This window comes from Oncorhynchus mykiss, chromosome 19, assembly GCF_013265735.2.
Source record: "Oncorhynchus mykiss isolate Arlee chromosome 19, USDA_OmykA_1.1, whole genome shotgun sequence".
Taxonomy (NCBI): Eukaryota; Metazoa; Chordata; class Actinopteri; order Salmoniformes; family Salmonidae; genus Oncorhynchus; species Oncorhynchus mykiss.
Genome location: NC_048583.1, coordinates 60,363,754 through 60,377,602, shown reverse-complemented (window position 1 = coordinate 60,377,602; position 13,849 = coordinate 60,363,754). Strand labels below are relative to the sequence as shown.

The following is a 13,849-nucleotide window of genomic DNA, read 5'->3' as shown; positions in this document are numbered from 1 at the left end:
AGGGTTGCCAGGTCCAGGGTTGCCAGGACCAGGGTTGCCAGGACCAGGGTTGCCTAGCCCTGCATTAGTTAGTCATCTACATGTCTGGGGGTGACTTTACACAGGTAATGTCCACAGTTTAACAGTGTCTCTACAATGGTACAGGGCATTCACCTGTTAGTTAGGTACAGCAGGATGTCTGTCTGTTGTTAGTTATATTGTCTCTATACAGCAGGATGTCTGTTGTTAGTTATATTGTCTCTATACAGCAGGATGTCTGTCTGTTGTTAGTTATAATGTCTCTATACAGCAGCATGTCTGTTGTTAGTTATAATGTCTCTATACAGCAGGGTCTGTGTGTCTGTTGTTAGGATCTGTGTGGCTGTTGTTAGGATCTGTGTGTATGTTGTTAGGGTCTGTGTGTCTGTTGTCAGCGTCTGTATGTCTGTTGTCAGGGTCTGTATGTCGGTTGTTAGGATCTGTGTGTCTGTTATCAGGGTATGTGTATGTTGTTCGGGTATGTGTGTCTGTTGTTAGGGTCTATATGTCTGTTATTAGGGGTGTAGTGTCTGTTGTTAGGGTATGTGTGTCTGTTGTCAGGGTCTGTGTGTCTGTTGTAAGGGTCGGTGTGTTTGTTAGGGTCTGCGTGTCTGTTGTTAGAGTCAGGGTGTCTGTTGTTGGGGTATGAGTGTCTATTGTTGGGGTCTGTGTGTCTGTTGTTGGGGTCTGTGTCTGTTGTTCGGGTATGCGTGTCTGTTGTTTGGGTATGTGTGTCTGTTGTTAGGGTCTATATGTCTGTTATTAGGGGTGTAGTGTCTGTTGTTAGGGTATGTGTGTCTGTTGTTAGGGTATGTGTGTCTGTTGTCAGGGTCTGTGTGTTTGTTGTTAGGGTCTGCATGTCTGTTGTTAGAGTCAGGGTGTCTGTTGTTGGGGTATGAGTGTCTGTTGTTGGGGTCTGTGTGTCTGTTGTCAGGGTCTGTGTGTCTGTTGTAAGGGTCTGTGTGTCTATTGTTAGAGTCAGGGTGTCTGTTGTTAGGGTCTGTGTGTCTGTTGTTAGGGTCGATGTATCTGTAACTTAGTTTCCCTAACATCACGGGGAGGTAGAACAGTTTCATCCACAGTGGAACACCCAGGAATGACTAAAGAGTTGCATTGCTTAAAGGAGAAGGAGAAAACGGTGATGTCTGAATCTTTGTTGTCCAGCTTGTCAAATTGTACGTGTGACCTTTCATCCAGGTGCCCTTAGAGCAGTTCTTCCCAAACTGGTCCAGTCCAGGTGGCTTTGGTCAGAAGTAGTTCACTAACTGGGGAGAAGTAGTCCACTAGCTGGGGAGAAGTAGTCCACTAGCTGGGGAGAAGTAGTCCACTAGCTGGGGAGAAGTAGTCCACTAGCTGGGGAGAAGTAGTGCACTAGCTGGGGAGAAGTAGTCCACTAGCTGGGGAGAAGTAGTTCACTAACTGGGGAGAAGCAGTTCACTAACTGGGGAGAAGTAGTTCACTAACTGGGGAGAAGTAGTTCACTAACTGGGAAGAAGTAGTCCACTAGCTGGGGAGAAGTAGTTCACTAGCTGGGGAGAAGTAGTCCACTAACTGGGGAGAAGTAGTCCACTAGCTGGGGAGAAGTAGTTCACTAGCTGGGGAGAAGTAGTTCACTAACTGGGAAGAAGTAGTCCACTAGCTGGGGAGAAGTAGTCCACTAACTGGGGAGAAGTAGTCCACTAACTGGGGAGAAGTAGTCCACTAGCTGGATGACATTTGCCTCGTCCCTTTCTGTCAGAAGGTCTTCCCCTTGCTCCTTCCTCTCTTGTTCCTTAAACATGTTTGGTGTATGGTGATATTGCTGTGACAATGTCAAGATTCTCTTTGTCAAATACTCAGTTCTGAATGGGATAGTTTCAGCCACTGAACTGAAAAAGGGAACTGGGCTCTTGATCGGACATGTACTCAAGTCATCTAAGACACTTACTGTACAGTTGTGTCACTTCCTTTATGCTTGTGTCACTTCCTTTATGCTCGTGTCGCTTCCTTTATGCTCGTGTCACTTCCTTTATGCTTGTGTCACTTCCTTTATGCTCGTGTCACTTCCTTTATGCTTGTGTCACTTCCTTTATGCTTGTGTCACTTCCTGATGTCACACTCTGATGGAGGAGGAGGAGGAGGAGATCCTGTCACACTCTGATGATGGAGGAAGAGGAGGAGGAGGCTTTGTCACAGACTGATGATGGAGGAGGAGGAGGAGGTCCTGTCACAGACTGATGATGGAGGAGGAGGAGGAGGAGATCCTGTCACACTCTGATGATGGAGGAAGAGGAGGAGGAGGCTTTGTCACAGACTGATGATGGAGGAGGAGGAGGAGGAGATCCTGTCACAGACTGATGATGGAGAAGGAGGAGGAGGCTTTGTCACAGACTGATGATGGAGGAAGAGGAGGAGATCCTGTCACAGACTGATGATGGAGAAGGAGGATGAGGAGGTCCTGTCACAGACTGATGATGGAGGAAGAGGAGGAGATCCTGTCACAGACTGATGATGGAGGAGGAAGAGGAGGAGGCTCTGTCACAGACTGATGATGGAGGAGGAGGAGATCCTGTCACACTCTGATGATGGAAGAGGAAGAGGAGGTCCTGTGGAACTGACAGAGAGAAGAGTTGAGTTATACACTGATGACACAAACACATCCTTGTAGATTAAAACTTTGTTTATCACCTTGCTGCCTTGCACCCCCCCATTGTAGTAGAGTGGCGTGCTCTGAGCCGAGACGCTGGTGCTGTAGTAAGATGGTTCGGTCCGAACAGAGGGGCGTTTGGGTTTGTCCTTGTAGTCATTGTCCTTGATGATGTCATACTGACGACAGAACAGAGCTATTACCGCTGGAGAGGAGAGAGGACAGGGGGTTGAAGACAGAACAGAGAGGAGACAGAGGACAGGGGGTTGAAGACAGAACAGAGAGGAGACAGAGGACAGGGGGTTGAAGACAGAACAGAGAGGAGACAGAGGATTGAAGACAGAACAGAGAGGAGACAGAGGACAAGGGGTTGAAGACAGAACAGAGAGGAGACAGAGGACAGAGGGTTGAAGACAGAACAGAGAGGAGACAGAGGACAGGGGGTTGAAGACAGAACAGAGATGAGACAGAGGACAGGGGGTTGAAGACAGAATAGAGAGGAGACAGGAGACAGAGGGTTGAAGACAGAACAGAGATGAGACAGAGGACAGGGGGTTGAAGACAGAACAGAGAGGAGACAGAGGACAGGGGGTTGAAGACAGAACAGAGATGAGACAGAGGACAGGGGGTTGAAGACAGAACAGAGAGGAGACAGAGGACAGGGGGTTGAAGACAGAACAAAGAGGAGACAGAGGACAGGGGGTTGAAGACAGAACAGAGAGGAGACAGAGGACAGGGGGTTGAAGACAGAACAAAGAGGAGACAGAGGACAGGGGGTTGAAGACAGAACAGAGAGGAGACAGAGGACAGGGGGTTGAAGACAGAACAGAGATGAGACAGAGGACAGGGGGTTGAAGACAGAACAGAGAGGAGACAGAGGATTGAAGACAGAACAGAGAGGAGACAGAGGACAGGGGGTTGAAGACAGAACAGAGAGGAGACAGAGGACAGGGGGTTGAAGACAGAACAGAGATGAGACAGAGGACAGGGGGTTGAAGACAGAACAGAGAGGAGACAGAGGACAGGGGGTTGAAGACAGAACAAAGAGGAGACAGAGGACAGGGGGTTGAAGACAGAACAGAGAGGAGACAGAGGATTGAAGACAGAACAGAGATGAGACAGAGGACAGGGGGTTGAAGACAGAACAGAGAGGAGACAGAGGACAGGGGGTTGAAGACAGAACAGAGAGGAGACAGAGGACAGGGGGTTGAAGACAGAACAGAGAGGAGACAGAGGACAGGGGGTTGAAGACAGAACAGAGAGGAGACAGAGGACAGCGGGTTGTAACAATAGATACAGTGGGGCAAAAAAGGGAGTTGAAAGTCTGTGTTGCCAAGCAACAGCCCCAAAACATCACTACTTTTGAGGAGATCTGCATGGAGGAATGGGTCAAAATACCAGCAACAGTGTGTGAAAACCTTGTGAAGACTTACAGAAAACGTTTGACCTCTGTCATTGCCAACAAAGGGTATATAACAAAGTATTGAGATAAACTTTTGTTATTGACCAAATACTTATTTTCCACCATAATTTGCAAATAAATTCATTAAAAATCCTACAATGTGATTTTCTGGAATTTTTATCTTCTCATTTTGTCTGTCATAGTTGTAGTGAACCTATGATGAAAATTACAGGCCTCTCTCATCTTCTTAAGTGGGAGAACTTGCACAATTTGTGGCTGACTAAATACTTTTTTTCCCCACTGTATATAATATAATAGTGTGTAATAATGTTTTATCTAATTCTGTGTTGTGTCACACACACACACACACACACACACACACACACACACACACACACACACAGAGAGAGAGAGAGACCAACCTGCCCAGAGTAGCAGTACAGTGGTGACGATGAGTAGTTCTCCTGTCTGCAGGTTAGGGGTCAGATCCATCCCTTCCATGGTCGGGTCATCTAGGGTAGAGGGGGAAAAGTTACTGTTTGTATATGCATGCACGTGTGTGTGCATGCATGTGTGTGTGTGTGTGCGTCCATGTCTGTGTGTGTATGTTTGCATGTGTGTGTCTACCGTCTATGCTTCCTATAGGGTAGTGATCAGTCTTCTCCAGGGTCCTGAAGTGGACAGTGTGACTGGGCTGGCTGTCTCCCTGAAGACCTATGGACTGGACCTAAGATATAAAACACAATCAGACCTGCAACCCCCTCACGTGTTGAATGCAGGAATGAGGGAGAACTCGGTTAGTTTTTTTGAAAAGTCTCTGAAAAAGTGTTCTATTGAAAAAGTTTGGTTACTAGCTACCTTTTTTGAATTTTGGATCCCATGATGTGGTTAGCATCAGGTGCTGGGACCATTACTATCTGTCCAGGGATCCTGCTGACCAAGGGTCTAAAGAGCTGCTGGGCATAGCAGCTAGCCTATGTATAGATTCTCTGGCAACGGCTCTGGTGAACATTCCTGCAGTCAGAATGCCAATTGCACGCTTCCTCAAAACTTGAGACATCTGTGGCATTGTGTTGACCTCTACCTCTACCCCTGACCTCTAACCCCTGACCTCTACCTCTAACTCCTGTCCTTTACTTCTAACCCCTGACCTCTAACCCCTGACCTCTATTCCCTGACCTATACATCTACCCCCTGACCTCTAACCCCTGACCTCTATTCCCTGATCTCTACCTCTACCCCCTGACCTCTAACCCCTGACCTCCACCTCTACCCCCTGACCTCTAACCCCTGACCTCTACCCCTGATCTCTACCTCTACCCCTGACCTCTAACCCCTGACCTCTAACCCCTGACCTCTACCCCTGATCTCCACCTCTACCTCCTGACCTCCACCTCAACCCCCTGACCCCTACCTCTACCCCCTGACCTCTACCTCTACCCCTGATCTCTACCTCTACCCCTGACCTCCACCTCTACCCCCTGACCTCTAACCCCTGACCTCTACCTCTACCCCTGATCTCCACCCCCACCCCCTGACCTCCACCTCTACCCCCTGACCTCTACCTCTACCCCCTGACCTCTACCTCTACCCCCTGACCTCTACCTCTACCCCCTGACCTCTAACCTGTACCTGTACGCTGTAGTGTGTGTCTTCATCCAGGTCCCACAACACACACGCTCGACTTGACGAGTTCACCTCCCGAATGGAGCGCTGCATCAGCCCATCCTGCCTCTACACACACACACACACACACACACACATACAGTACCAGTCAGAAGTTTGGAAACACGAACTCATTCAAGGGTTTTTCTTTATTTTTTACTAATAATAGTGAAGACGTCAAAACTATAAAATAACACATATGGAATCATGTAGTAACCAAAAAAGTGTTACATTTGAGATTTTCCACAGTAGTAGTCCCTTTGCCTTGATGACAGCTTTGCACACTCTTGGCATTCTCTCAACCAGCTTCATGAGGTAGTCACCTGGAATGCATTTCAATTATTAGGCGTGCCTTGTTAAAAGTTAATTTGTGGAATTTATTTCCTTCTTAATGCGTTTGAACCAATGAGTTGTGTTGTGACAAGGTAGGGGTGGTATACAGAAGATTGGCCTATTTGGTAAAAGACCAAATCCATATTACGGCAAGAACAGCTCAAATAAGCGAAGAGAAACGACAGTCCATCATAACATGAAAGGTCAGTCAATGCAGAAAATGTCAAGAACTGAAAGTTTCTTCAAGTGACGTCACAAAAACCACCAAACGATGATGAACATGGCTCTCATGAGGACCGCCACAGGAAAGGAAGACCCAGAGATACCTCTGTTGCAGAAGAAAAGTTCATTAGAGCCTCAGAAATTGCAGCCCAAATAAATGCTTCACAGAGTTCAGGTAACAGACAGATCTCAACATAAACTGCTCAGAGGAGACTGATATCCCTCTAGTGGTGTGGGTGCTGTGCTTTGGCAAAATGGGTGGGGTTATATCCTGCCTGTTTGGCCCTGTCCGGGGGTATCGTCGGATGGGGCCACAGTGTCTCCCGACCCCTCCAGTCTCAGCCTCCAGTATATATGCTGCAGTAGTTTATGTGTCGTGGGGCTAGGGTCAGTCTGTTATATCTGGAGTATTATTTCTCCTGTCTTATCCGGTGTCCTGTGTGAATGTAAGTATGCTCTCTCTCTCTTTCTTTCTTTCTTTCTTTCTTTCCTTCTTTCTTTCTTTTTTTCTCTCTCTCGGAGGACCTGAGCCCTAGGACCATGCCTCAGGACTAACTGGCCTGATGACTCCTTGCTGTCCCCTGTCCACCTGGCCATGCTGCTGCTCCAGTTTCAACTGTTCTGCCTGCGGCTATGGAACTGGAACCCTGACCTGTTCACCGGATGTGCTACCTGTCCCAGACCTGCTGTTTTCAACTCTCTAGAGACAGCAGGAATCCTGACCTGTTCACCGGATGTGCTACCTGTCCCAGACCTGCTGTTTTGAACTCTCTAGAGACAGCAGGAATCCTGACCTGTTCACCGGATGTGCTACCTGTCCCAGACCTGCTGTTTTCAACTCTCTAGAGACAGCAGCAGCGGTAGAGATACTCTGAATGATCGTCTATGAAAAGCCAACTGACATTTACTCAAGAGGTGCTGACATGTTGCACCCTCGACAACCACTATGATTATTATTATTTGACCCTGCTGGTCATCTATGAACATTTGAACATCTTGGCCATGTTCATCATCTTGGCCATAATCTCCACCCGGCACAGCCAGAAGAGGACTGGCCAACCCCTCATAGCCTGGTTCCTCTCTAGGTTTCTTCCTAGGTTCTGGTGTTCCTAGGGAGTTTTTCCTAGCCACCGTGCTTCTACACCTGCATTGCTTGCTGTTTGGGGTTTTAGGCTGGGTTTCTGTACAGCACTTTGATTGATTGGTTACTACATGATTCCATATGTGTTATTTAATAGTTTTGATGTCCTCATTATTATTCTACAATTGAGAAAATAGTGAGAGAAAAAAATATTTGACCGGTTAGTGCATATTATATATATATCTTTCTCACCTGTTGTGAGATGACGTATCCGATGACAATGTCTCCCTGTGGTACACTCCAGATGATGAGGGCGGAGTCTGATCTCAGCTGACTTACCGATACGTTGACTGGAGCCACTGGCACTGCTGTTACAACACAGAAAAAACTTACATATTACACACCTTTTACCACGCCATTGTTGAATACTCATTTCCGATTGGCTTGAAGGGCATTCTAGAGTGTGCATAATGACATCATTAAAAACATCCCAGGCCAAATGTCTCTCCTGACCAATCACAAAGCAGGACACATCAGGACATCCTGAATATTCAACAGTCTGGTATGACATTCTGTAGGCTCGGCCCTAATATATGTCCTCTCTGTCACCTCCAGCCAACATGGCAGGTAGTCTAGTGGTTAGAGGGTTGGGCCAGTAAACGAAAGGTTCCTGGATTGACTCCCCGAGATGACAAGGTCAAAACCTGTAGTTCTGCCCCTGAGCAAGGCAGTTAACCACTGTTCCTAGGCCGTCATTGTAAATAAGAATTTGTTCTTAACTGACTTGCCTAGTTAAATAAAGGTTAAATAAAATACATTTAAAAAGTAAAATAGCACAAGACAATGCCTAAGGGTCAGTATGTCCTTCCCCCTCTGAGGGGCCACAATGTCTCTGTTACAGTATCCAGAGGACTGACTATATCTCTGTTACAGTATCCAGAGGACTGACTATATTTCTGTTACAGTATCCAGAGGACTGACTATATCTCTGTTACAGTATCCAGAGGACTGACTATATCTCTGTTACAGTATCCAGAGGACTGACTATATCTCTGTTACAGTATCCAGAGGACTGACTATATCTCTGTTACAGTATCCAGAGGACTGACTATCTCTCTGTTACAGTATCCAGAGGACTGACTATATCTCTGTTACAGTATCCAGAGGACTGACTATCTCTCTGTTACAGTATCCAGAGGACTGACTATCTCTCTGTTACAGTATCCAGAGGACTGACTATATCTCTGTTACAGTATCCAGAGGACTGACTATATCTCTGTTACAGTATCCAGAGGACTGACTATATCTCTGTTACAGTATCCAGAGGACTGACTATATCTCTGTTACAGTATCCAGAGGACTGACTATATCTCTGTTACAGTATCCAGAGGACTGACTATATCTCTGTTACAGTATCCAGAGGACTGACTATCTCTCTGTTACAGTATCCAGAGGACTGACTATATCTCTGTTACAGTATCCAGAGGACTGACTATATCTCTGTTACAGTATCCAGAGGACTGACTATATCTCTGTTACAGTATCCAGAGGACTGACTATATCTCTGTTACAGTATCCAGAGGACTGACTATTGAATGTGACAGAATAATACTATATCATCCATGTTAAGCAATATGTTGACTGATGCTATCTCTATGGATGTATGATCTCCGTGGTAACTGTTCACTGACGATAACTCTGATGCTATCTCTATGGATCTATGATCTCCGCGGTAACTGTTCACTGATGATAACTCTGATGCTATCTCTATGGATGTATGATCTCCGTGGTAACTGTTCACTGACGATAACTCTGATGCTATCTCTATGGATGTATGATCTCCGTGGTAACTGTTCACTGACGATAACTCTGATGCTATCTCTATGGATGTATGATCTCTGTACAGAGTGAACTCTGATTTACTCTGCAACAGGTTTTTTTTGTGTTGTGTGTCTTATTTACAATCCTTTAGATTCTGTGACACCCTGTGAAGATTGGGCTCGAGTGTTTAGGTTAGTGTAACCTTGGTATTGTTGGACTGGTCAGGCAGAACCCTTTTTTGGTTCCGGATAGAACTGGGCGGCAGGGAGCCTAGCAGTTAACAGCATTGGCCCAGTAACCCGAAAGGTCGCAAGGCACTTAAACCCTAATTGCTCCTGTAAGTCCCTCTGGATAACAGCATAATGTCAAAAACGGTGGTTGGTTTTGGGTTGAGAAAGTCACACCTTCAGATGATATAAATGGAATTAAATGCCTTGGTTCTCTCTCTCTCTCTCTCTCTCTCTCTCTCTCTCTCTCTCTCTCTCTCTCTCTCTCTCTCTCTCTCTCTCTCTCTCTCTCTCTCTCTCTCTCTCTCTCTCTCTCTCTCTCTCTCTCTCTCTCTCTCTCTCTCTCTCTCTCTCTCTCTCTCTCTCTCTCTCTCTCTCTCTCTCTCTCTCTCTCTCTCTCTCTCTCTCTCTCTCTCTCTCTCTCTCTCTCTCTCTCTCTCTCTCTCTCTCTCTCTCTCTCTCTCTCTCTCTCTCTCTCTCTCTCTCTCTCTCTCTCTCTCTCTCTCTCTCTCTCTCTCTCTCTCTCTCTCTCTCTCTCTCTCTCTCTCTCTCTCTCTCTCTCTCTCTCACCTTGTATCCAGTCCATGGAGGAAGGTTGAATGATCAATTCTCATTTGCTAGAGCTTCTATGCCTCTGGCCTAGTGAGCATCTTTTTGTTCATGGTTTGTCCTGTAACCTGAGGATCTATATGCCTAGAAGTATGCTTTATTAATGTCAGTATTGCCTTGTAACTTCAGCTTTACGCCTTGTACGTGAATCCTTTCATTTGACAAAGTGAATTTGAATTTGATTCTTCGATCTTAGTCAGCTAAACGCATAATACTTGATTGTACATTGTTTTAGTAGAATGTTAAACGGAGTCAGATATTCAGTTTAATAGACTTTGATCATATTAATTGCTTAGTCTCACTATGGGAGTATATTATATTATAATAATATTACCCCAGTACTTTCCCTCCTGAAACAGATGATCAATCATACATCGTCACGTACAGTGGAAGACTGGAAGAATGAGAGATGGGGAGAGAGAGAGAGAGAGAGAGAGAGAGAGAGAGAGACAGAGACAGAGACAGAGACAGAGACAGAGAGAGAGAGAGAGAGAGAGAGAGAGAGAGAGAGAGAGAGAGAGAGAGACAGACAGACAGACAGACAGACAGACAGACAGACAGACAGACAGACAGACAGACAGACAGACAGACAGACAGACAGACAGACAGACAGACAGACAGACAGACAGACAATGACAGAGAGAGAGACAGACAGACAGATAATGACAGAGAATGAAAGAGAGAGAGACAGAGAATGACAGAGAATGAAAGAGAGAGAGACAGATAGAGAATGACAGAGAATGACAGAGAGAGAGAGAGAGAGAGACAGAGAGAGAGAGAGAGAGAGAGAGACAGAGAGAGAGAGAGAGAGACAAACAGACAGACAGACAGACAGACAGACAGACAGACAGACAGACAGACAATGACAGAGTGAGAGACAGACAGACAGAGAATGAAAGAGAGAGAGACAGACAGACAGATAATGACAGAGAATGAAAGAGAGAGAGACAGACAGACAGACAGAGAATGACAGAGTGAAAGACAGACAGACAGACAGACAGAGAATGAAAGAGAGAGAGAGACAGACAGACAGAGAATGACAGAGAATGAAAGAGAGAGACAGACAGACAGAGAATAACAGAGAATGAAAGAGAGAGAGAGAGAGAGAGAGACAGACAGACAGACAGACAGACAGACAGACAGACAGACAGACAGACAGACAGACAGACAGACAGACAGACAGTCAATGGTAGGCTTCGAGGGGACTCCTATGGTAGGTACACCTATAGCTCATCTCTTGGCAGTAGCACTGTAGACTACTTTATCACTGACCTCAACCCAGAGTCTCTCAGAGTGTTCACAGTCAGCCCACTGACACCCATATCAGACCACAGCAAAATCACAGACTACTTGAACAGAGCAATACTCAATCACGAGGCATCAAAGCCAAAGGAACTGAGTAACATTAAGAAATGCTATAGATGGAAGGAAAGCAGTTTGGAAACCTACCAAAAAACAATTAGGCAACAACAAATTCAATCTCTTCTAGACAATTTCCTGGGTAAAACGTTCCACTGTAATAGCGAAGGTGTAAACTTGGCAGTAGAAAATCTTAACAGTATATTGACCTCTCAGCTTCCCTATCAAATCTAAAAATCTCAAATAGAAAACCGAAGAAAATGAACAACAATGATAAATGGTTTGATGAAGAATGCAAAAATCTAATAAAGAAATTGAGAAACCTGTCCAACCAAAAACATAGAGACCCTGGAAAACCTGAGTCTACGCCTTCACTATGGTGAATCACTAAAACAATACAGAAATACACTATGGAAACAGAAGGAACAGCACGTCAGAAATCAGCTCAATGTAATTGAAGAATCCATAGACTCTAACCACTTGGGAAAATTGGAAAACACTAAACAAACAACAACACGAATAATTATCTATCCAAAATGGAGCTGTATGGGTAAACCACTTCTCCAAACTTTGGCTCTATAACAAAGAATAAAGAGCAAAAACATATACATGATCAAATACAAATCTTAGAACCAACTATTAAAGACTACCAGAACACACTGGATTCTCCAATTACATTGAATGAGTTACAGGACAAAATAAAAACCCTCCAACCCAAAAAGGCCTGTGGTGTTGATGGTATCCTTAATGAAATGATCAAATATACAGACAACAAATTCCAATTGGCTATACTAAAACTCTTTAACATCATCCTTAGCTCTGGCATCTTCCCCAATATTTGGAACCAAGGACTGATCATCCCAATCCACAACAGTGGAGACAAATTTGACCCCAATAACTACCGTGGAATATGCGTCAACAGCAACCTTGGGAAAATCCTCTGCATTATCATTAACAGCAGACTCGTACATTTCCTCAATGAAAACAATGTACTGAGCAAATGTCAAATTGGCTTTTTACCAAATTACCGTAAAACAGACCACGTATTCACCCTGCACACCCTAATTGACAACCAAACAAACCAAAACAAAGGAAAAGTCTTCTCATGCTTTGTTGATTTCAAACAAGCCTTCGACTCAATTTGGCATGAGGGTCTGCTATACAAATTGATGGAAAGTGGTGTTGGGTGTAAAACATACCACATTATAAAATCCATGTACACAAACAACAAGTGTTCGGTTAAAATTGGCAAAAAAAACACTAGACACTGTTGCCCTAGAGCACACAAAAAACTATACATACCTTGGCCTAAACATCAGCGCCACAGGTAACTTCCACAAAGCTGTGAACGATCTGAGAGACAAGGCAAGAAGGGCATTCTATTCCATCAAAAGGAACATAATTTCAACATACCAATTAGGATCTGGCTAAAAATACTTGAATCAGTCATAGAGCCCATTGCCCTTTATGGTTGTGAGGTCTGGGGTCCGCTCACCAACCAAGATTTCACAAAATGGGACAAACACCAAATTGAGACTCTGCATGCAGAATTCTGCAAAAATATCCTCCTTAGTACAACGTAGAACACCAAATAATGCACTCAGAGCAGAATTAGGCCAATACCCACTAATTATCAAAATGCAGAAAAGAGCCGTTCAAATCTACAACCACCTAAAAGGAAGCGATTCCCAAACCTTCCATAACAAAGCCATCACCTACAGAGAGATGAACCTGGAGAAGAGTCCCCTAAGCAAGCTGGTCCTGGGGCTCTGTTCACAAACACAAACACACCCCACAGAGCCCCAGGACAGCAGCACAATTAGACCCAACCAAATCATGAGAAAACAAAAAGATAATTACTTGACACATTGGAAAGAATTAACAAAAAAACAGAGCAAAATAGAATGCTATTTGGCCCTACACAGAGAGTACACAGCGGCAGAATACCTGACCACTGTGACTGACCCAAACTTAAGGAAAGCTTTGACTATGTACAGACTCAGTGAGCATAGCCTTGCTATTGAGAAAGGCCGCCATAGCCTGTCTTCTCTTGAGAGCCATGTCTGCCTATGTGCTCACTGCCCACAAAATGAGGTGGAAACTGAGCTGCACTTCCTAACCTCCTGCCCAATGTATGACCATATTAGAGAGACATATTTCCCTCAGATTACACAGATCCACAAAGAATTCGAAAACAAATCCAATTTTGAAAAACTCCCATATCTACTGGGTGAAATTCCACAGTGTGCCATCACAGCAGCAAGATTTGTGACCTGTTGCCACAAGAAAAGGGCAACCAGTGAAGAACAAACACCATTGTAAATACAACCCATATTTATGCTTATTTATTTTCCCTTGTGTACTTGAACCATTTGTACATTGTTACAACACTATATATATATAATATGACATTTGTAATGTCTTTATTGTTTTGAAACTTCTGTATGTGTAATGTTTACTGTTCATTTGTATTGTTTATTTCACTT

General features: G+C 44.8%; 1 protein-coding gene across 3 annotated transcripts in view; it reads right to left on the bottom strand.

Moving 5' to 3' along the window:
• Positions 1-2,305: 2,305 nt before the first annotated feature.
• The window catches only part of fndc4b (fibronectin type III domain containing 4b), a 17,250-nt gene continuing 5,706 nt past the window's right edge, over positions 2,306-13,849 (bottom strand). Inside the window, exons 2-8 of one of the 3 annotated variants that reach the window (XM_036955260.1) lie at positions 7,600-7,715; positions 5,943-6,034; positions 5,679-5,780; positions 4,674-4,773; positions 4,469-4,558; positions 2,686-2,849; positions 2,306-2,611 (exon numbers count right to left, since the gene is read on the bottom strand). In XM_036955260.1, the coding sequence (XP_036811155.1) occupies positions 2,570-2,611; positions 2,686-2,849; positions 4,469-4,558; positions 4,674-4,773; positions 5,679-5,780; positions 5,943-6,034; positions 7,600-7,715 (706 nt within the window). In that variant the 3' untranslated portion in view covers positions 2,306-2,569. Of the gene's footprint in view, positions 2,850-4,468; positions 4,559-4,673; positions 4,774-5,678; positions 5,781-5,942; positions 6,035-7,599; positions 7,716-13,849 lie in introns of all 3 variants that reach the window. The other 2 variants (XM_036955258.1, XM_036955259.1) reach the window with 2 other exon arrangements.